Source organism: Electrophorus electricus, chromosome 26, assembly GCF_013358815.1.
Source record: "Electrophorus electricus isolate fEleEle1 chromosome 26, fEleEle1.pri, whole genome shotgun sequence".
NCBI classification, from domain to species: domain Eukaryota; kingdom Metazoa; phylum Chordata; class Actinopteri; order Gymnotiformes; family Gymnotidae; genus Electrophorus; species Electrophorus electricus.
This window is the reverse complement of record NC_049560.1, coordinates 2,193,517-2,216,957: the sequence shown is the minus strand read 5'-3', so window position 1 is coordinate 2,216,957 and position 23,441 is coordinate 2,193,517. Positions and strand designations below refer to the sequence as shown.

Genomic DNA, 23,441 nt, shown 5'->3' with positions numbered 1-23,441 from the left:
AAGTTGATAACCAGTGCGCGCTGAGAGGTCAAGTTGGGTCACAAAGCTGTAGTGGTAAACTGGTTAGGTAAACCATGTGCAAAATCCAAAGGGTGTGCTGCGAGAACCTGCCCATTGACAGAGAGGGGTACTTAAGGAAGTTCCCCATTTCGGGGGGGTGGTTACATTGCTTAACCTTTTCACTCCTGCTCATGGTAATGTGCCACCATTCACAGCATATATTTGCCGAATGATTTGGGTCCTGCTGCTAGTCGGGAGGCCGCGGATGTTCAAGTTGGGGATGTTCTCTGAGGAGGAGGTTTGGGTAATTGTTCCCATGGATGAAGGTCCTGTGTGCTAAAGGCCAGCACTGGGGGTGTGGTGAGACTAAAGGCCTGTGCTCTCGCTCTCTCTCTCTCTCTCTTCCCCTCTCCCCAGCATTTTAAGAAGCAGAGGAGGCTGATCCCTGAGAAGACCGTGTGGAAGTACTTCGTCCAGCTGTGCAGCGCACTGGAGCACATGCACTCTCGGCGTGTCATGCATAGAGGTAGACACACACACACACACACACACACACACACCCACACACACACCTTTGGTGACCTCTAGCATATGAACTCAGTATGTGCTGGGGCATGCACACAGCTCAGTCTTGCTACTGTATGTTCTTTTTTTTCTGCTTGCATCCCTCACCCCTTACGCAAGCTCCACCACTGGGTCTGGTCTGCCATTGATCTCCTCACTCGTGCTTGTTAAAACACTTCTTTCATATTAGCTTGTACAGCTGAACATAGCTCAGCGTAACTGAATTATTCATAGTGGTTACGGAATGATAGGCTTTAAGATGATTACGTAAATAATAAGGCTAGGGTTGGAGAGGTTAATTTAAATGCCGTTAAAACGGTTTCTTGTGTGCTTGGAAGCTCTGTCTCCAGCATTCCACCAAGGCTAAAGTTAACCGGTACCACCAGCCCCCACCCAGCTCTGTACTGCCCCTGCCCCGCAGCTCTGTACTGCCCCTGCCCCGCAGCTCTGTACTGCCCCTGCCCCGCAGCTCTGTACTGCCCCTGCCCCGCAGCTCTGTACTGCCCCTGCCCCGCAGCTCTGTACTGCCCCTGCCCCACAGCTCTGTACTGCCCCTGCCCCGCAGCTCTGTCGCTCGCCACTCATACATAGAACCATTTCACACCTGAGCCGTTCAATTCACATGTGATTCCCCAGATCACACCTTGGCTTGTAAACATATGTCTGTGTGTTTGTTATTGCCAGCAAAGCCTCATGTCTTGAGGTGTTAAACTTGGAGCGGGTACAGTGTGTCTAGAAGCACATGGTTCTGATAAAGTGAGACACACACACCCTGCCCTTAAAATGAGATGTCTAACATTGGTCTCCTAGTCTCCTAAAGGTGATTTATATGTACTTCCTGCCGCTTTGCCTTCATTTTCGGATGTTTTCTCTCCTTTTGTTGAGCTCGTGCATTTTTTTTTTTCCAAGTCTCTTCGGAACATTTCGCTTTTCGCCTGTTGTCTGTCTTCTTTTTTCTCTTCCCTCCCTCTCACTCATGTTCGTGCCAGTCTGACAAGTTTCTACTCCGTGTTTATGCTCTCTTTAAAGACATCAAGCCGGCCAACGTCTTCATCACGGCTGCCGGCGTGGTGAAACTGGGTGACCTGGGCCTGGGTCGCTTCTTCAGCTCCAAAACCACGGCCGCACACTCTCTGGGTAAGCGCCCTTCCTCACCCGCTCCCTCCCGGCCTTCCCCACTTTCCCGCCCCCAAAACTGAGGGACCAGACTGGGGCGGAAAGACTCTTTAATCACCCCAGAGGAACGGGATGTGTTTCATTAGGCCACGCTGCCAGGGGAGCCATGTGTCTGTTATAAAGCAGAGCCTCCCCGCTGGGCCCCAGGGGCCAGTCAGGAGCAAGACCCACTGCCCTCTGGATCCATTTCACTGAGCAGTTAGAGCTTTCCTGTTGCCTTGACCCTGCGACCCCTCTCCACCGGCAACAATTCCGACACGGCGAGGAAAGAAAGGACAAAGGGAGACCGGGCCGACTCCGGGGCACTCCACGGCCATGGGCCGACACCGTCATCACAGCCTCCATGTCCCATTAAAATGGGCCAACCTTGGGAGGAGACTCCAGGCCTGCACCACAGTTACAGCCCTGCCAGCGGTTCACCTTTAGCAGCGGCTGATTCACACGCTACCTGTTGGTTCAAACGCAATTACCAGCAGTTTACAGTCAGCTCCCTTTCTTCAAAGGGGGAGCATATGGGTGAGGAAGCTATACAGCAAGGGCAGGTTATACTTTTTATTGTTTGATTTGGATTTTTCCATTTTTTGCCGCATTTTTGATCACGTATTATACCTGAGAAACTTTCTATGCTTTGCGGAAAACAAAACTACACAACTGAGAGCTGCTCACTGTGTTTTATCAGCTTTCGTATTGAGACGAATTTGGGGCATGCGTTCTGGTAATATCTGAAGGACTTGATCACATCAAGCTGTTGATTGGAATATTCCCATTTCTCTCGTATGGCTCCACTGAGCATGTGTTTGGTTCATGGATATCCAGCACGGCGCACAACGGAAACCAGACCCGGGGAACTCGTGTGACATTTGTGACGAAAAAGCTGAGTCCACAGCGCCCTCTACAGATCAGACCAGGGACATTCCTAGTCAGTCAGCCTAATTTGGTTTTGGCTCCGGATGTTAGTGCTCCCCATGCAGGGCTTGATGAGGATTGCCTGTAATAGTGTCCTAATGACACCCGAGGCCCCGCCGGTGGAGGGGGGTGGGGCAAGAGACCTGGGAGACACTTCCTGTGCGGATCATTTTCCTACGGACATGTTCCCAAACAGGTTTCTTTTTGACCTGCAGATGTTACAAATAGTGCATTGCGTCTCCCTTGGGGTGCATCGTAAGCATCTGTAAGCAAGTTAGTCCCGATCTAACTTGGGATTGAGGGGCGTTTTCGAATGGCTTGATTGCTGCCGTTTTTAGTTAACAGTGTGTTTTGTGTACGTGTGATCTCTCCACAGGACTCTCCTGCCTTTGAGAGTCACACCAGGCTCTCTGTGCACAGGCTGAGCTACAGCAGAGCATGAAATTCATGAGCGTCTCATGGCAGGTTAAACTCACCCAGGGGCATGGAGACCCAGGTCTGTCTCCCCCTCTGGGTGGGTACACTAAAGTCCCCCACTCGTGCTCCAGCTCGCTCGCTCGCTCTCTCTCTCTCTCTCTCTCTCTCTCTCTCTCTCTCTCTCTCTCTCTCTCTCTCACTCACTGCATGGGGGTGGTTGCGGGTGGTGCTAGTTGGGGGGTGGGAGGGGAGTGTAGTGCTGGAGGAGGGATTGTGGCTTGACAGTTTGGGCTGTAATGAGACAAACCACCGTGGTAGAACACTGGGACGCGCACTGGATGGAGGTCCAGGAAGCGCCGCTCCGCGCCTGTCAATTCTTCCCCTCAGAAGCCAAGCCATAGCCTTTTAACTCTGCAGCCCACAGATACAAACAAAGCCATAGAGGGGGAGCGAAAGATAGCGGGGGAGAAAAAAAGCGCTCTCTTTCTGTGCATTTTCTGCCACAGGCTTCTTCCCCTTTACAGTGTTTTTTTTTTTGGGGGGGGGGGGGGGGGGGTTGATGAATAACAATGAATGAGGTGAAAAAGGAAGAAGAAATAAAAAGATGGAGCGAAAGGGAAGCGCATGCTTTTTGTAATTAACAGTGGAAATGAGAGCCACGTTAATGACATTTTAACTCCTCACTCACAGGCACGGCACCTGAGAGTGCCTTTCTGGGTTTATCGAGTCAGAAAACATAAACAACAGGTTTAAATGCATCATGTGCAGAGGTGCTGGCATTACATTAGGAGAGGTTTATTTTGTTCCTCCTTGGTTTTTTTTTAAATTCATAAATCAAGCTCACAGCTTTTCTTAGATCTGTACTGTAGAGAATTTGCCTTTACATCATCCGCCCCCTCAGAAAAAAATACTTTGCTCGCTACACAAAGAAAGTATACTAATTGTATAACAATACACAATAATGAAAGTCAATTCTAACGTGTATTTCGATTTATTTGCATGATTAAATGACATGCTCTTAATTTGGTGTGCTGCTGGAATGCTCTCACTGTGTTGCCCAGCTTTCTTGAAATTAACATAATTTTTAATGGATGGTTCCAATGGATGCTGGGGGATGTAGTTCAAACAGTGCCAGGAGACCCATGCATTAGCTGAAGTGAGTGTTAAAAGATGTCGGTGCCAGTTAAAAGATCTCGGTCATAATAGAGAGATGATGGATCATAATTGCTATATTTGGAATCATAGTGTACACCAGTTATTATGCGGTAAGCTTAAAGACCTAGTATAGATCTGTGCTCTGACTTATCTTAAACTGAGTAATGTTAGGCGCACTGTCAGGTGAAATTACATAAACGCCTTTCAGATTTTAATTGTGCGAGTGCCCCTTTTCTTTGGTGGCTGTCTGGACTGCGAGCTGACCGGTAGGACACCGCACCGAGAGGAACCGGGTACTTTTCCCGCTGCTGTCTCGTCACTTCACTGTCTCGACGTCATCTGCTGTCGGACCCTTTGCGCGGCTCTTCTTGAGACCCCCTCGTGTTCTGTCAGATCTGAGGTGCCTGTGACGGGGCTAAACTTTCGTAAACTGCGAGCATTTGTCACAGCGTTTTCCTTCCTCTGATGGTTTTCTGTCTCTCTTTTTTTTTTTCTTCCGGTCTTCCGCGACTCACCGTCCCTCAGTCGTTCGCCGCCGTGGCAGTGCGGCAGGGAGCTGGGGCTGGGTTTTGGAGAGCGCCGTGGGGGACTCCGACAGCCCGGCTCTGCCACCTGACGGGTATTAGTCACAGTCAATTAGTGGCTGTCCCTCGCCGGGTCGTGGTCCGAGAGATCCATTGCCCCTCGGCACCCGGGCTACTACAGCGCGGCCTCGTAACATCTCGCCAAAACTGCCCTCCCATCCATCCGCCGTCAGCACGGCTTGATTGGCTGTTTGGCTCCAGCGTGGGAGATCAGTTACGATGCTGAGCTGTGGTCCAAGCTGGACCGAAAAGCCAAAGCCAGAAAATGAAAAGATAAGAGTCAAATGAGTGCAAATGTAGGCAGCGTGCAGGGTGAGCCGCCATGTGCAAAGGGTGAAGCAGCACCGGCGGCTCGGCCGGGCCGTGCACAGCGGCCCACAGCGTGACCTGCACCTTCCTATGGAAATGTGTAAGCGAGATAGCAAAGCGGGCAAGGCCAAGCCGGGGAGGTTGGCATGGCTGCCGCTGCACTTTTAGGTTTTTTTTTTTTTTTTTTTTTTTTTTGTCATGTATCAAAGCCAATTTGAAATTGGCTTGAAAAAAAGAACTAAATAAAGTTTAGGTTTTCTTTCCCTTTTCTGACTTCTGCTTTGACTCATACCAGTGTTTTCATAATGCGAGACGAATGACCAGATTTTACATATCTCCAAGCATATGCTGACTCCCCATGCTGTGTAGCGTATAGACGTGCACTCGCGCACGCACGCGTGCACACACGCACACACACGTTCACTCAACCACCTACTTATATGTGACGCACGTGATTCACTATTTTCATCTTACAAGTCAACAAATAAAAAAAACTCTAAAGCACGTTTTATGTTAATAGCTTCACTGAAGTTGGTTTTTATGCTTGCATATACACACACACACACACACACAAAATATATGGCATTTCAGTGTTTTGAGTGACTAACACAGAATATTAATGATGTATTAGCAGTAACATAAATCAATGCTGTAGTGCTAATACACTGCATTGAGGAGTCTATTTGCCTGCCTTCTTTTTTCTATCCACATACACACCCCGACTGCCTGTCATGACGCATTACAGCAGAGCTCAGTGGGTCAGGGCCTCAAACCAGGTTCCTGCCCCGGTCCCCTGGTTCCCGCATGGTGGCCTGCTCCAGAAGGGTTCAAGGTTCATACGTCCTTGAGCAGGGCGCTGTATGTGCGTCTGCAACACGACTCCCTGGAAAAGAGCAAAGACCTCTCAGTGCCCTTACTGTACATAAGGAAAGAATAAACATATTTCAAATTGCAAGCCTGTGTGGAAAGCAGATTGCCCCATGAGAAGGTTTCCCTTCCAGGACGTCAGCTAAAGAACCCGTTTGGACGCGTGAACAGGAACGGAAGAACAATTTCTCCCTTTTAGAACTGGTTAACGTTCTACAGTGTAACTTTTCCGTTAGTCACTTGGAGCTTGGAAGTTCAGATGCTCTAAATCATTTTTCCCTCGGTGAGCTTTAATGAGCACACCCTGTCCTCACCCCCAACCCCCCCCCCCACTTTCCTCCACATATGCTGCCCTAAGTGAGTTTCTGCCCCTCCTGACTGCACGCATGCATCGCTGCGTGTGGATCCCTTTAGCTCGCGCAGCCTCTGCCTGCTTTCGAGCCATCCGAGGCCCCTTCGCCTCAATCTGAAGCCCCCCGTCAATGAAGCATCCATGGGTGAACCTCCGGCCTCCACAACGCCTCGCAGAGCAAACCAGACATGCCTCTAACTTGTTTTTTTTCTCCTCCCCCCCCCCCCCTCTTTTTTTCTGATACAGTGGGCACCCCTTATTACATGTCTCCCGAGAGGATACACGAAAACGGATATAACTTCAAATCTGACATCTGGTCGCTAGGCTGTCTGCTCTACGAGGTAACGTATGGAAAGCCGCTCCTCCCTGGCTGCCCGAATCCCAAACACCAAACCCCTCCTGAGCACCCCGCTGGTGCTCGACGCAGCCCTCCTCGCAGCCTCATCCACCCCGCCGCCGTGCAGATTGCAGCGTAGTTTTGTACTTGACGAGGTATATGCTCCCCGCAAAGGAAGCCTGCAGTGCGTTTTGGCATCAGCAAGGAATTTTGAATGACATTCACAGGTGTTTTCCATAACTCGCACAACTTACTTCTGAAAGCGATACGGCCTGCTTTGATTAAGCCTCTGTGGCGCAGCGCGCTCAGGCGTCCGGCCGAAAGGCACACGCAGCTCCAGGGATGGAGCGCCTGCTGTACCCTCGGCCCACACTCCTGCGGAGGCTGCGTCCCGAGAGGAGCTGCTTGACAAGCTGCCTCCTCCTACCCTTACTAGTGTTGGACCACTGCAACCAACTGCATCGGGGTTCTGTGTTGTTATACACTGTTAAGGCTGGTGAAACCTGGCACTGTCCTTGCTTGCACTGTCCTTGGGAAGGTGTGTGTGTGTGTGTGTGTGTGTGTGTGTGTGTGTGTGTGTGTGTGTGTGTGTGTGTGTGTGTGTGTGTGTGTGTGTGTGTGTGTGTGTGTGTGTGTGTGTGTGTGTGTGAGTTTTGGCCTGGATTTCTGGCCTGGACCAGATGATTGAGGCAAACTGGTATGGGAAGTAACACATTTAGAAATGGCACAATCCTCACCTTCATGCAAATCTCCATGTACATGTATGCTATCAAATATTTGTGATCCACACACACACTTGCAGAGTAGAAATAGACACATTATTAGTCCGGCACCCATTCTTTCCCTCAATCCCCCTGAGTGTTCCCCCCCCCCCCGAAATCTTCTTTTTCTTGCTGGGGCGCTCACCAGTAGCTGCACCTCCCAAAGTGCCTGGGGCTGAAAAACAGCCATCTGAGTTCACCGCTGCTTGGAGACCATGCTTCGTGCCACTAATTAGTCTCCCACAATGCACCAGGCCCGGCGGTGTGCCCCGCTTGGCAGCGGCCGCAGGTCACCAGAGTGCGGGCTGGGTGTGGGGGTGGGAGGGGGTGTGCAGCGGCTGTGATCTCTTAAGCTTCTGTCAGCACCAGGGCCCGGCACCTGGCCCTGGACATGCCGTGCCCGTCGTCCCACAGAAACACCGGCGCCCAGCCCCTGGTAGGTCACATGACCTAGGTGGGGGGTGGAGGGAGATGCTGGGAGGCAATGAGTTGACATGCACTTGAGTGACAGGTCTGGCGGTTGGCGCCCCCTGTCGTTGGTGAGCACGGCGCTGAGGAATGGCTCCGGAGGCAGGCAGAGTATTTGCACTCGGCGCTTGTGAGGTGGCGCAGACGCACACAGCTGGGGATGTCCGTGTTTCTGTGTTCTCATGCCTGTTTTTATACATGCATGCTATTGCTTATTAGGTGTTAATAACCAGGCGCTTCATTAGGCTCGGCATATGCAAGCAGCATGCACCTCTGATTCTGCAGACTTACGCCAGCTACCACTGATCTCTTTTGTGTGAAGGGTCTACATATATGCACATAATCGGGCCTTCTGAATGCGCAAATATTTCAGCCGGTCTGCAGTGGGTGAGGTCACGAGGCCTTGGCTTAAACTCATCAATACCTGGGCATTGTCCCTGCATCTGCATCTTTCATCCTGTTTGATGTAGCCCCTCCTCCGGAGCTCCTTTACTCACCCGACTGCACAGCCCTTGGGATGCGAGCATGGGGGTGGGTAGGGGCAGGGGCCGACTCCCAGCTGCCCCTCATGGCAGGTGGGGCGTGCGCGCTCTCCGCTCCTCCTCGGTCAATAACGCCGGAGTCTCAGTCCCGCACCGCACGCCATTTCCATTATTGACACCTGGCCTCAGTGTGGAGGAAGCGCCTGGTTCTTGGGAGCGCAGGCGGCTGGTAGTCAGAGGTGCTGAAGGAATCAAAGCGGCTGATGTCTGTGGACAGATATGTTTACTCTTACACGCTTTTCAGCAGCTGAATTTACAGGCCTCTTTCTCACCTCCAGATTTCCATTTAGTTCTTAGTTAATGCTGAGCATTCAGCATAATTCCTAAATGGCCAATAACTAATCTTGTGGCTAGCTGATTGTAGACTCCATTTCTTTTCATCATAATAGTGGTTGGGGGAATGGGGGGGTGAATGCCGGTATTTGCAACAAAAGCTAGTGAGCAAGTCCTTGACGACAGCGCAGCTGGTATTGAACGTATCTTTTTAACCCGTCTTTAGTTCTGGACTGTCGTTCATTGTAGAGGAAGGACGTTTCAGCATGTTCCCACACACAACACATCTTGTATTCCTATTTCACCCTAAACCTAGCCAATGATGTAGCACCTAACATCATCCTCCCTCCCTCCCTCCCTCATCACCACGGGAGTCCACACTTGACTTTTTGGTGTTGGGTTTTATGACGCCTGAAATAAAAGGGTCATCTCAGGCTAACCAGATGGTCCCATCCGTGCCTTCTACTTCCTGCCTCCAGACTCTGTTAAGCACAGACAGCGTTCGTATTGCAGTATCCGTGCTCCCGTGGTCCGGCCTGGCCTTCTGAAGCACTATTAAACCAGTAAACCTGTAACGTTGAGCTTGTTTGGAATCCATATTAACATAAATCAAGATCTGCACTGTCACATCTCCAGCCTCCAGCCAAGTCTCGCTGGTCAGACCTTGATCATTGAAAGTCAGACATAACTGGGGACGACTGCTGCTTCTTTATGACCTGGCTAGGGTACGCGTTCATTCCTGTCAAATAATACACGTTTTGTTACCTCAGCATTTAGTAATCAAATAAACTTTGTTTTTCCTATTTTCATTTATGTTCCAAGTTTGCGAAGTAATGGAATTTTCAGTAATGAAATCCCTAAAAATGGTGTAATCATATATTCACTTAATTAGATATTTACTTTTCTAAATCATCAAGGAATTAAATTAACAAGTGTAAACAACATTTCTGTTCAGAGATGCATAGGAGATTAGTTTGTCTTCACCTGTGTTATAGGTACTGATATCTGGATAAATTCGGTCGTAAAGCTAACAGCCCTTTAGTACAAATACAAAAGACCATATCATAAACCCACTGTGACACCTGCATAAGAATGGAGGAGTTGGTGACTACACTTGCCTTTCAGGTTGGAAAACTGCCCAAACAAATGCGGATATGATCCTCCCCCCAGTCTGTTGGGACAGCTTGTTCCCCCTGGAGTGGGGGGAAACTCACCAAGAAAGCAGACATCAGAGAGGCTATTGAGATGTCAACAAAATCACATTGACAGCCATCAAGGTTCCTGCGAGGACAGGAACCGCACGAGAGAGCTGGAAACCTTTGAACCTTAGTGTTTCTAATTAAACTTTTTGCCGCTTTAAAGTGTAGGATTTGGTATGGAGATGTACAGGGGGAAAAAAAACTTCTTCCTTCTTGAACATGGCATGTGGAAGAAAAAAAAAAGTTTTGCGTGAAAGCGAGTGAATACTTTATTCGAGCCGAATCTGACAGCTGAGCTGGCTACTTGACATTATTTGAAGAGATGACAAGTTAGAGGAAGCCCAACTAGTCTGCTGCTATTAATACCGCTGTCATTCATTACAATGACGCGCTTGGTGCATGCACCGTGGGCCCCTTTGAAACGCAGCACTTTTGAGACTGTATTTTCGCCCTGTGAATTGCTTATGGCTCAAGCTTACCCAAACGGTAATATAAGGGGGGGGGGGGGCATTCTTCGTGAATGCGCTTCCAATCAGTGGCGTGCTCCCCCGTTTTAATTTGGTAGTTTAGCGAATTGATTTGACTCGACGTGTGTACTGAATTGTTTAAAGGCGCTCGGAGAGTGAAGTGGATCAGAATGCTCCCAGCTTGGCGAAGCTCTTAACATTCTGAATTCTGATAAGCTGTCTAGCTATTGTTTCCCTAATGAAGCATAAAACCTCGAAACGTGCCATCCTTTTCACTTGTTTCCCCTTCTTTTTTTGGCTTCTCCTCCCCGACAAACACACAAACACAAAAGCGTCGGCGAACCTTTCTTCCCGTAATTTGTCTTGTTAGCGCTACAAAGCAGGAGAAGGCGTTTCCCCTTTTGGTTTCGCGGGAGAATGCGGGGCCGGAGTGCGCGGGCGGGCGAGCGCGCGCGCCCGCCTGTCGTCCCAGCCAGCTCGCGCTTCCTTTCTGTCATCAGATAGGGGCTTCTTTAGGGGATGCGTTTTTGATTCGGTTCCCAGCGCCTCTGTGTGCGCTCCCTTTTTATTAATATATCATTAAAGTGCGACTGCAGGGAAAAGACAGAAGACGACGAGGAAGAAGGAGCTCGTTCAGCTGAAATAACGATGGCTGCTTTTCCCGTTTGAATTATTGCCGCGTAGCGTCAGACACCGCTGCCGAGAGTGACGGCGCGCGGAGCCCTCGTTCACTTTTTAATTGACACGCGGCGCATGAGGCACAGAAAAGAGCAGGATCAATATTAATTAAGGGTCCACTCTCTTTAATCCTGCCTGAGACCTTTACATGGGCAGAGGGATGCTGACTTCACCCCGGAAGCAGCAGGCAGCGGCAGGGGCCGTGCTGCTGGTTTCCTGTCCCTGCAGTGCCCCACTATATGACTGTTTGTGGTTTTACATGTGCCCAGTTGTGTTTCTGTTTGTGTTTTGTGTGTGTGTGTGTGTGTGTGTGCGCGTGCGCACGTGTGTGTGTGTGCGCGCGTGTGTGTGCGCGCTCCACCAGTAGCAGCCCTGCAGACAGACAGCAGGCCAGCGTGGTGCGGGCTGGACAGCTCTGGAATACCAATGAGCAGGGCTGCTGGGCTACGGGGGTCAGGGAGCAAGTCAATCATCTCGCCCATCGCCTGGGCGCCCCGAATCAAATTAGCCTGAAAAATTCAGGGGCCAGGAGCACGGGGCGAGCAGCTGTCAGGGCCAGGAGCGCCCAGGCACTAATGAACCAGATGAATAGTGCAAAAACTCCAAAATAAAAACAGGACAGTTGACATTTTTCATCTGTCAGAAGCAGAAGATGCATGAAAATACTGTGGTCCTTGTTTAACCCTTTGCTGGCTGCATCTGTGGCTACTGCTGCTGCATCTCCCACTGTAAAGTACCAACATACATACACACACACACAGGCACAGAGGCTGAGATCACATGTTTGTATTACACCCCCCCCCTCCATCCTCCAGCCCACAACCCCTTTGCCTTACAGACACACACACAAGCACTGGCTACGTTTAGATTACTGAACATTGCACACACAGTAATTATCTTGGGGAGCTCTTTGCAGCGGCAAGTTGAACACAGCCAGATGTTGGAGAAAAACTGCACGGTATTCCTGTGTGGACCCACAGGTACACTTGAAGAATCCATGTCCTTCCCATCTGCACAAGTGAGGCTTTTTCTACACTGTTGTGTTTCTCCAGACGTGCTGTGCGTGCATGCACACATGTGGGTGTGGGTGTGGATTACACTTTTCCATACACAGATAGCACACTGGCTGTTGTACACGCAAACATTATTACAGTCTTGCGCGCGCGCGCACACACACTCTGTCTCAGTCAGTGTGTCTTCAGGAGAAGTCCTCAGGAAGATCCAACAGTATATTTTTAGTTTTTTAGCTTCCGTCTTTACTCTCCTCTGGGCTTTTTTTTAAATACACGTAATCCAGCAGAAGAGTCTGCCTCTTCAGGCTTAGTAAATTAAAAAAAAATTTACACATTAAAATAAAGGAAACAGTTTTATAAATTAGATAATAACCTGTTGAGGATATATTTATTATGGTGTTCGCTATAATAGTTGCCAGAGAAACAACTAATCCCTCTTGTCCGGCAGCCGGCGTGGGCCGGCCATGTGGGCAACCCGGCTGTGGTGGTGCAGGGCCGGTGAGTGAACAGCTCAGCCGCCGCTGCCACGCGGACCTGGCGCACATTAGCCGCGCGCTCGGTGAGCCGCCGCTGTCGGCTGGGCCGGGCCTCACCCTCCTCGCCGCTCCCCTCTGTCAATGCCAAGCCGCGTTGCCTTGCTGCCTCGCTCTGACACCCGGGCGCACTTCCCCCTCGCTTCACGCGCTCGCCTCGCCTCGCCGCCGCCGCCTCTCCCTCTCTCCCTCTCGCTCTTTCTCTCTGTCATTTTAATTGAGTTCTCGGCTACTGCGCCTGTGCCTTCGGTGTGTGTGTGTGTGTGTGTGTGTGTGTGTGTGTGGTTTTTGTGTGCGCATTGGATGCATCTGGAAAGTTTTTTTTTTGTTGTTGTTGTTGTTGTCGTCGTCGTCGTCGTCGTCGTCGTTCCCCCCACCCCCCACAGCGTCCTTGTACTGACTTTGCTGTTTCACACTTGTTTTGGCTTTTTCTCTTCCACAGCGTTCTACCTTAATGGGGAGCTTCCACAGTCTTTCTCTGCTGGGCAGTATTGTTCTTTCCAGTGTGTCACCACTTTTTATCTTTGCGCGGTGACTCTCTCGCAGTTTAGATGTCTGCAATGTCCCTCTGTCCACTGGCTCTCCTTTAAAATCAGTGCACTATAGCTGCGCGCCCTGGGCCAGATGTGGATATCCCGATGGTCTCCATGAAAAAGCAGGGTCCTTCTCTGTGCTCCTACAGACTGCTGTTGCAGGGCGAGTGCTTGTGCCTAGTCCTTCTCACGTAGGGGTTTATCCTGGCACCTCAGGAGCCAAACAGTCTGAAGTGAGCAGTGTGTATAGGTGGCTTACAAGGTAAGAAAGGGATCGTAATAGGGGTGGACAATCTGACGGTTTTATATCGTGAACAATATTGAAGATGCGTACAGTCTACTTTTCAAGCAAATCTTAGAGATTTTGACGTTCGGATAGAGGACTGCACAAATAAATCACAGGGAAAGTTCTCTGTACCTTTTTTAGTGTACATTTTACTACTACAATACTTGGAAACTTTTATTTAGTGGTTATTTATTGACAGCTGATTACAGCTTTTTTTTAATATTTAAAATAAAGTTTAACTGAGGTTTTAATTAGCATTTTGAATAAATGCAGTATTGTGTTTTAAATGGTGCAAATAGAAAGGTCCATAGACTGTTTCGAACCTGGATAATCCTGACCGTGCATTTGAAAATTGGAATGAAAAATTACAATTCAGATCGTGGCTCGTGATTGGCTGTTAAAAAGCACGTGATATGGTTTTTTTGGGGGGGAGGTCGTCCTCGCGTAGACCATGACGTGTCCTGTGATCCGGATGTCTTTGAGGGGAAGCTGTGCGGACAGTTGCTCAGTGAAGAGGGGGAGTGTCGCTGCTTCTCTCTGTCACAGAGCTGCCCCGCGAGTGACCTTTCAGAAACAAAAGGTGGGACCGACACCCAGCTGTTCGTTTGCGCCACCAGAGACTATGAATATTCTAAATGCCTTGAGGTTTGCGGAAATTCCCTGGCACATCTTCAGTTCCTGGTTGCTGGTACATGTTATGTGATGTTCATTTTACCACCTCTTAACTCTATGCTGAACTATCCATAGGCTCTAAACCTTTGGATAGTTGCGCTTCCACACTGCTTAATGAAAAAGAGAAGTTACCAGAAATGTAGGCTGTAAATTGAATATATGACACACTCAAACTGGGCCACCTTTTGTTGTCTTTCTTTGAATAACTGTAGTTTGTCATCCTAGTTTTATGTGCTTTTTTTAATTATTATTATTTTTGCCTTGTTACACACAATAGGCATACGGATTTAGTAAACTCAGGACGTCCCTGTGATACACAGCTCTTTACAAACTCACTTCTTCTGTGCAGTTCCTGTTGTGACGTTTACAAACAAGGAAAAGCGAAAGCTATAAGGAAAAGGCCATTTTGACTTGATGAAGGGAAAAAAACATAGAATCTTTTTGGACAAACAAAACAGGGTCTGGGTTGATGGTTTTATTATCAACAGGTGTTTTGAGGTGGGCAGTCAAAGGGGAGTGCATGTTGCAAATCGATCGCCGTCATGTTGCGATTGCTTTGAAACCTTGTACTGTTTCAAGATTAGTGCAAGGTCACTGCGATACCTTTTCGCTCTGGAGTATATGACAGTGGCGGTAGAGCTGGACAACCTTAGCAACCTTAATCCAGACCAATTAACATTTGGTTTCCATTCTTTAGGGCAAATCGCATGGCTGGCTAAGCAAGTCTTTGACATGATGTTGCTTTTGTGTGCATGCGTGTGTGTTTACGTGCCTAAAAGCACATGTACTGCACTGCAGTGGAACTGCATTGACTGCACAACTGTACACAGGGCTTGTTTCAAGATGCCTGCCTTAGCGAGCTCCCATCCAAGTGTAGTTCAGGTGGTGTTATAGCAGATGAAGGATTGAAAGCTTAAATGAGGCCAGCCGGAGTGAAGTGAGGATTACAGCCCAGAGTGGGTAGTATGGGTCATAGCTTCTGGTAAGTGAAAGCGTAAGCATAGCCTTACCCAATATATAATTACTTTCTGAAGCGTTTGTGATTCTGAGAGAGTTCTTGGGCTGTCAAGGCATATATGTTTAAGTTCCTAGCATCATAAAACCCTAACGTCAGAAGTTTAGTAGGCTGTCTCTGTGACCTGATATCTTAACCAAACTGAAGGCAGTCATTCAGTGACTGTGTTTTATTTACTGTCCCACAACACAGCCAGCCTGTCAGCTACTTGAAGATTGACTGACTCGGCTTGGTGCGTGTGTCTGTGTATGCCTGAGAGAGAGGGAGGGAAAGGGGGACACACTGTGTGTGTGTGTGTGTGTGTGTGTGTGTGTGTGTGTGTGTGTGTGTGTGTGTGTGTGTGTGTGTGTGTGTGTGTGTGTGTGTGTGTGTGTGTGTGTGTGTGTGTGTGTGTGTGTGTGTGTGAGAGAAAGCCGTATGAATAAGGATAAGACTGGAGTCAAGTCACAAAGCTGGCCAGGTCCTTGAGGCTCACTGTAAACTCTGTAGCTGAGCCCATGTGGTGGTAATAGATCAGAGGTTCCAGTTCCTCCAACTCACACAGTATTGTATAACATTCACAAAAGTACATAAAATCTTTAGTATCAAAGAAAGTGGTTATTGTGAATTTAACTTTATAATGTGACTGACAAGATTGTCTGTTGAGACATTAAAACTCAGTAATGACCATATGGCAGTGTAATGACCTTTAGAGAATATAGTATAATTGAGTCTAGAGTAACCAAATGCGGTGTTATTCATATTTTCAGTCTCCCTGTAGTTGCAGATGTTTCGAAGTAAGTTGAGGTTTTTAAGCAAGCTCTTTCTCTCTAAGGTTCCTCTGTGCATATTGTTACCAGTTTGCAAGCGCCTGTTTTCCACACACACAATCTCAGACCTATTGGGTTGCTAGGGAACGGCAGCTGTCTGATTAAAATCTGATAAATGACAAAGATGGTGCGGGAGAGAGAAACATCTGGAAAGGAAGTGACTAACCATTAACGCTATTTGAAACACTTTGCATCTCTGCAGCATTCTCTCAGTTGTCTTATCTGCAGTGCATTTGTTAAACCATAATTTTATACCTTCATTACTAAATGCTGGTTTGTTAAAGAAAAAGGTTGCCTCAAGATTATCTCCCCCATGTCTTGTTTGCATTCTTTGCATTAGGGTGGACTTCTAAACTTCTGTTTTAGCAACTTATGTCAACTGACAGAAAATCTACATTAAACAACAAAAGCCCCCCCCCCCCCCCCCCCCCCCCCCCCCCCCAAAAAAAGCAATAAATAAATAAAAAAAGGCAAGAGCTTAACGACATAGAAGCTCAGACATAGGCTGGTGCCTTTTGCATGTGTGCTAGAGTCAGGCTGCCTGGGCTGTGTTTGGTAGTGCCGCTCCCCTTCAATATTGTATAGCCGTGAAGCTGCGCCTGCTCATTCTGTTTAAAGTTCTGCTACATAACGACTTTGAGCTGCAGCAAATTACAATAATGCTTTAGGTTTTAGAAAATATATTTATGCCCTTTGAATGTTCACACCAAGCAAAAGCAAGCTTGTTGCGTCAAGTTAAAGTTTGGCCAAGGACAGACTTCTTCGGGTCCCTGTGGTATAAGGGCATACAGTGCATTTGGCATTTATTTTTCTTTCGTGCTAAGACATGTGCAAGAAGTGTCTGCATGGTGGCCTAGGGCACAAAATAAGACTTTTTCTGTTTGTGTTCAACAGATTCACGCATTTCCACCGCAATTCAGTTCCCTTTCCTTCCTTGTACTGCTATCTGGCAGTATTGACATCATTTAAGTAGCATAACTTCAGCCATCCACCGGGCACCACAGGGCTTTTCCTCCCATATATTCAAGCAGTTTGAACTTAAAATGAACAGAACACACATGAAGCAAGATCAAACCTAAAAGGGCAAATCAGGGTTATTTTTAAAAAGCTTGTGCATCAGCCAGCAGCATTCTTGAGCAAAACCAGAATGACAGCAACTGTCCCAACACTTGGTGGGAGTTTGAATTGTTAGAATGGGTAGGAAACACCATAAATGACAAAGTATAGCACTTCACCTGAAATACAGGGAAGGTGCTTGCTCAGACATGTTTGAAGGACTTTGGGATGGGATCACTTGTCTTACTGGAAATTGCACCCAAACTGAAACATTGTTGCTGCTTATTTTATCGGCAGAGTTACTGGGAGGTGATTCCGTAAGATAAACCACAGCTTTGGGCCACTAAGACATTTACTTTGAAAAACTTAGGAAACGTGAACTAGCGCAGTCAGTGTAGTCAAACTGGAATACACGTAACGTCCCAAAACTTAAAACAAGAACCCAAATGACTCCTGCAAGGACAAAGGAAGGACATGAAAAGCTGGGACGGCAGGAGGCCAACGGTAATGGCGTAGAGGACGAGTGCAGCGCACTTGTTCTCGCGCCAGGAGGTGGCCCATTCAGACACCTGACACCCTGTGCATTTCTTTGCCTTGCTCCTAGATGGCCGCTCTGCAGAGTCCGTTCTACGGGGACAAGATGAACCTTTACTCCCTGTGTAAAAAGATCGAGCAGTGTGACTACCCTCCCCTCCCGTCTGATCACTATTCAGAAGAGGTAAGGAGCTCGGGGCAGGCCCTGGTCAGAGGGGCTTAGAGAGACCTTAAAAAAAACCAAACAAACAAAAAAAAAAACACCGGCTAGGAGGGCAACGTATGCACAAAGGTCTGCATGGAATTTTTCCAGGTGACCTCTTACCTCCAGGTGCTCGATTTCTCTTGCTGTGTGAAAAGACAAACATCTTAACGGGGAGCGTGCAGGATAGCACTGCCGCCGGGTTTATGCTTATTCAGAACATGTTTCAGATAACTGTAACGTCATTTTTTTCACCTGCTCACTATTGCTGCATTACATCCCAACCATTTGTAAACTTTTGGATGTGTTCGCTACAGTGGGTAAACACAGAAAGCATGGCTTGCAACCAACACCCCCTGCGCCTGCCCCCCCCCCCCCCCCCCAACTATAACTTCGACAGACATGTGTGACTACACTGCAAGTTCCCTGCTTTTGGAAAGCTTTCCCAGGGTGCTGAAGGCATAAACGTCTGGCCCACTGGACCGGTTAAGGCCAGCGAGGTGCTGCTGAGGAAGCGTTCCCGGCCCTGCTGCGCCTGGGCCTTGAGTGACTTCCAGACGATGGGAAGGAGTGTTTTTAATAAGCAGCGGGTTTAAACGTGGCAAACTTTTTCTTTAGAGCCTGTATCCTTACCCGCCATCACCAGCTCCTAATTCGAGGAGTCCCCAGCGTAGCAAGGCCTCATCTCCAGCTTGAGTCATTATTACCCATTCATGGAAGGCGCTCTCGCTCGCCTCAGCACTGCTAAGCCTCAGGGCCCCCCCAACCCCCCTCAACCCCCCTCCATCCCTCCAGCGCAGACGGAGGACCCGCATCCTCCCCTGTCTGTGTGTAAACAATGCTCCTGAAGGCGAATGGCAAAAAACTGTCAGCCGCTCATCTTTGGTGTGTCATTTACCGTCTCCTTGCTCCTCACCTGACAGACAACCCCTTTCCCCATCAAAAATTCCACGCCCCCCTCCGCCCCCCACCCCTATCTTTTTTCACTGCACATATGAATATTTTACATATCTGCATCCTGATTTCCAACCCCCTCCCCACCTGCCCCCCAGCAGCCATTTCTTCGCCACTAATTCAGCGACTGGCTGGATTTGCATTTCACATGCTGCGCTGATTAGGAGACGGCACGCCTCACAGCAGCAGCCAGGCTTCGGCTAGAACGAGCCCGTTGCCATGGTGATCGGGGGGGGCCTTCTTCTTTCCTTTCTCTTTGTCCCCCCCCCCCCCCCCCCTCCCCACTTTGCTTTTAATGATGGCGGTCGCTGGGGTTAAGGTCGCAGCTTTTTCTCTGCGGCACATGAGTGTGAATTCTGGGGACTTCGTGTATGTGGCGATTAAACAAGCATGCAGAAGGCTTCTGGCTGGGAACAGCCGGGCCCTCAGGTCCTAGTGGACACGTTCCCTTCACCCAGCGCTCATGGTCTTGACCCATTGGCCGATCACTACCAACAAACCAAAAACTCAGTGAGCTTGGAATTCTCTCCGTCACCCTCTGTGTCTCTGTGCTCTCTCTCCTCCCCCCAGCTGAGAAAGTTGGTGGATATGTGCATCAACCCGGACCCGGAGAAGCGGCCCGACATCGCCTACGTGTATGAGATCGCCAAGCACATGCACACGCTGACTCTGGCACACTGAGGCCGGGGCCCAGCCGGCGCTGGCTCCTCTGCTGCAGAGGCCACTTTCAGCTGGCGCCTTGCCAGCCTTGTTCTTTTGTTTGTTCGGGGATTTTTGTTTGTTTTTGTTTGTTTGTTTGTTTGTTTGGTTATTTCGTTTTTCTTTCCATGCGAAAGCCATTCAACTGACCCTTTGTTCCGCAATGTTATGATCAGATGAAAGCAAGGTTGTTTTAGAAAGCTATTCGGCCTTGAGGAGCCCTGAATCCAAAGTGCTGAACTAATACAGGGTGATATGCTGTCACAATTTTATGGACAGTTATATTTTGACACAGTTATAAATTTATGCTGAAGATGAGTCATAGTATATGCAAGTAATACACACACACACACACACACACACACACACACACACACACACACACACACACACACACACACACACACACACACACAGGTACAATTTACCAGCAGACCACAAAGACATGCACAACATGTAAAAGCCTACCAGAAATAATTAAAGAAGTCTTTTTAACAGATTGTGCCTAAACACAGAAGAAAACCACACCCTTAAAGTGTCTTGCTGTTATGCACTTTTGGATATTGGTACAGATGATGCAATACCCTGATCATTGAATGTAAATGTGCCTCTGTTACACATGAGGTATAGCGTAGTTTTTATTTGAAAAGAAAATGTAAGTTGGATAATGATTTGAATGGCCCTGTGACACTCCTTCTAACACCAAGTTTTGTATAAAAAGAAAAACAAGACTGAAAAACTCAATTGGTCTCTATAAAAGTCAGCCAAAGTTCCCTTAAAAAGCATCCTATTTGAATTAGCAAAGGCTTCTAGTTCTGTTATAAGAGAATGAAGTCATTGTGGTATTTGCTGCAGGTTGCTTGGGCTTTGTAACTAATCCTGTATCTTGGTCTGTGTTGGGAGCTCCTGCACGTACTCATTTTTGATGCATTCTAAATGACAATTGTACTTTCATACACATTTCCTTACCCATTTTGTTTTATTGTGTGTTTCTCTCATGTTGCGCACACAGAGTATTCAGAGCATGATATGGTGGCGAAGGTTTTCTCCTTTACACAAGCATTTTATTCCTACTTACCAAACAGCTGCAGCTGCAGGTCCTCTCAGTGAACAACTAGATGTAGAGAAGTACAATACTAGTGGTGCAATTATGGACCAAGACTGATGAAGGAACACAACTCAAATCTAGATGATGAACGACAGCTCCACAGCCTTCAAGTGAAGAATCACAGTGCAAATCACCAACACACTCCGCATCACTTCTGCTGTGTGTATGTGTGCTATTCTGTAAATGATGTAAAACGTTCTCACATGTGCAGAGTTCAGGTTTAATGATTTTTGGCAAGGTTTTTTTTTTATTTTATTTTTTATTCTTTCAGACCGAATAACTGTTTTGCCTGTGTGGAATTAAGCATGATCTTAAGTGCCCTTTCTTGCCTAAACCAAATCCATAAGCAATGTTCAATCTGGTTGCCCACAACACAATAATGCAAAAAAATGTTTTCATCTTAATTCGCTCACTGTTTTTTTTGTGTGTGGTTGTGGTTGGGCTTACTTACAAGCAATATTAGTGATTAAAGACGTATTGCTCTGTAGGAGGTAAATGTATAAATCAGTTTGAGATGAATTGCACATCTTTTGTCAGGCTTGTGGTATGCGTCTTGAGAGTTTCTGTAGAAATCGGCTATATTCCATTTCAGTAACATTTTGACTTGTTACAGAGTCAATTCTCTGGTCTCATATTTCTTATTAAAAGTGCTATTCATGAAGTGCCTCGTGAGCCCTGCTTTTGATGTAAGACACAGGTATCTGAGGTTGTACTTTACAATTCTAACAGCGGTTGGGTACCACCTTTCACAAATAGCAAATTTATTGATTTGACGTGATAGCATCCATGTAAAATGGTATCTGTTATTACAGTTGTGTAGTTGAGAGCATATTAAGTGTTTACCTTTTGTTGTTATATTTAGTAATAATCAGTTTGTAACTTTTTTTCTTGAATTGATATCACAGTAACAGAGTTGACTCCTGTTACCTCGTAGAATCATATTTATCTTGTTTTTAAACTGAGATAGAGAGTGAGGTTGGAGATGTCATTGAGGGTGTATGTCGGCAGATGCAGAGGCTTGGCTGGACAGTCCCTAGGTGTTAGTCCATTTCACTTCCCAGGGAGATAGCAGTCATCGGTTTACACACGTAGCCTCTGCTAAACTTGACAGAAGAGGCTTCAGCAGCCAGACCCACTGTAGGTCAGCCCCAGCATGCCAGGCCAAGCCCGCCAGCACACAGACAGCGCCGAACGCAGCGGTGGTGGAGCAGCTGGGCGCGCTCCTGGCTCAGCGGGAACTCCCACCCTGCCTCGGTCAGTTGGAGGTGGTGAGGTGTGGTGGTGTGCTGGCCTGCTGGACTTGGCTCAGACTTTCTTCAGTTTGTGGACAGCCAAAGCTTAGGGGTTGGGGCTGGGGTCAGGGAGGGGTGGGGGGGAGGCACCTGTTATTTATTTGTCACTTAGGGTTTTTTTTTTTTTTGATTGTTTGTTTTTTGTTAATTTCTTTTACTTTGTTTTCAATCGCTCAATTAAACATTTATATGTCTAACTTTCAAGATGCCCATTAATACTTTCTATTTGTAACTGAAAATAAAATTTGAGTTTCTTTTACTGCATGATAACCGTTGACTTATTTTGTGACATTAACACGAGCAGTTTGGCAGCTTCGCTTTGCAGAACAGTCTGTGCAGACTCAGTATCAGATTTGCTCCTTTTCTCACTCACGGAAATGAAACATAACGGTGTGACTAATAGAATCATCTCACTTGCGCTTGTCAGTCAGCTCCTGGAGCCCCGCCCACCCTCATTTGATTGTGTTTATTTGTATTCTTTTAACAAACCCCTCCCGCTAGCCCAGAGCGTTATCCTGGGCTGCCATGGAGTGGCTTGCCCCTGGGGCTTCGTTTGGATTACTCCCCTCTGAACCGGGAGAGGCTTGGGACCCCTGCACTCTCATTCTAATGAACTCCAGGAGGAGCACAGTTCAGTGGCATCACAGGCAATTGCTCCCTTGAAACTGCAAACACACTGAAAACAAACAAATGTAAGCACTGCAATTGATAATGGGCATGTTGGGCTTTCACACCTCGGAAAAGTTACTGCGCCTTTGTAACAGACCGAGGGCGAATATTGGAAATGTACAAAAAGTTTTAGTTGGGAAAAGTTCCTCTGAATTTTATACTTGTATTTTATTAATATTTCCTATTTTCATGAAGGACAAACTTTGACGAGTTACACACATCCATCTAGTGGTAAGAATATTCAACTGCACTCAATGTGAGCTAGTCTATTGCACCTATGAACTTACAATGACAAAGTTTCATTGTGTTTAATTATATACATCATAGAATATGACTGCTGCAATTTCTTTATTTTTTTGGCTTGTAAATATATTAACTACATTGTGTGAAGAAAAGTAAACAGTAAAATCTGTAATGACTTTGTAAAGCATTTCAACAAAATGTGGGTTATTTTATTTTAAATGATGATATAAACAAGATTATTGAACATGACCAGTATGGGGTGGCACATTTCACACATAGTTGGCAGTGGGTTGTCTGGCACTGTTTCCGTACAGGCTGAACCGATCTGCTGTATTTATCTGTAGGACTAAGCCCAGAACCTGTTCTTTTTTTAACCTGTGGCCAGGTGCTTGACTTGGCTTTCCATATCTTGCTTTTGCCAGAGGGACCAGCACATGTAATGGGTCCCTTTTTGCATCAGCAGTGGAATCAGCTGCTGGAAGCATTTCTTATAGATGTTTCAGTCCTTGGGCAAGAGCGGCGTGCTGCAGCTTTGTGTCCGGCTCTTGGAACAAGTTTTGCTATGATGTCAAGTATTTGAAATGGCAGGAAAAGTTGTCACTTTATTGACTTCAGCTGTTGTCAGCAGAGCTGTGCCATCGTGTAAGCCAAAAAGTGGACGCGGGTTTGGAGTATGGGGGCAGGCAGGAGGAGAAGTGCGTTGGGGGGCATAAACAATAGCTGGTAAAAAAAACCGTAGTGCTTCTTCTTTTCCCTTGCCCCCAGTGG

At 47.6% G+C, this 23,441-nt stretch overlaps 1 protein-coding gene across 2 annotated transcripts in view; it reads left to right on the top strand.

Moving 5' to 3' along the window:
• nek7 (NIMA-related kinase 7) overlaps positions 1 to 21,130 on the top strand; it is a 49,727-nt gene extending 28,597 nt beyond the window's left edge. For both annotated transcript variants that reach the window (XM_027028863.2, XM_027028862.2), the window contains exons 6-10: positions 418 to 526; positions 1,594 to 1,701; positions 6,577 to 6,671; positions 17,577 to 17,690; positions 19,233 to 21,130. In XM_027028863.2, coding sequence (XP_026884664.1) covers positions 418 to 526; positions 1,594 to 1,701; positions 6,577 to 6,671; positions 17,577 to 17,690; positions 19,233 to 19,343 — 537 coding nt within the window. In that variant the 3' untranslated portion in view covers positions 19,344 to 21,130. The remainder of the gene's footprint in view (positions 1 to 417; positions 527 to 1,593; positions 1,702 to 6,576; positions 6,672 to 17,576; positions 17,691 to 19,232) is intronic.
• Positions 21,131 to 23,441: the final 2,311 nt, after the last annotated feature.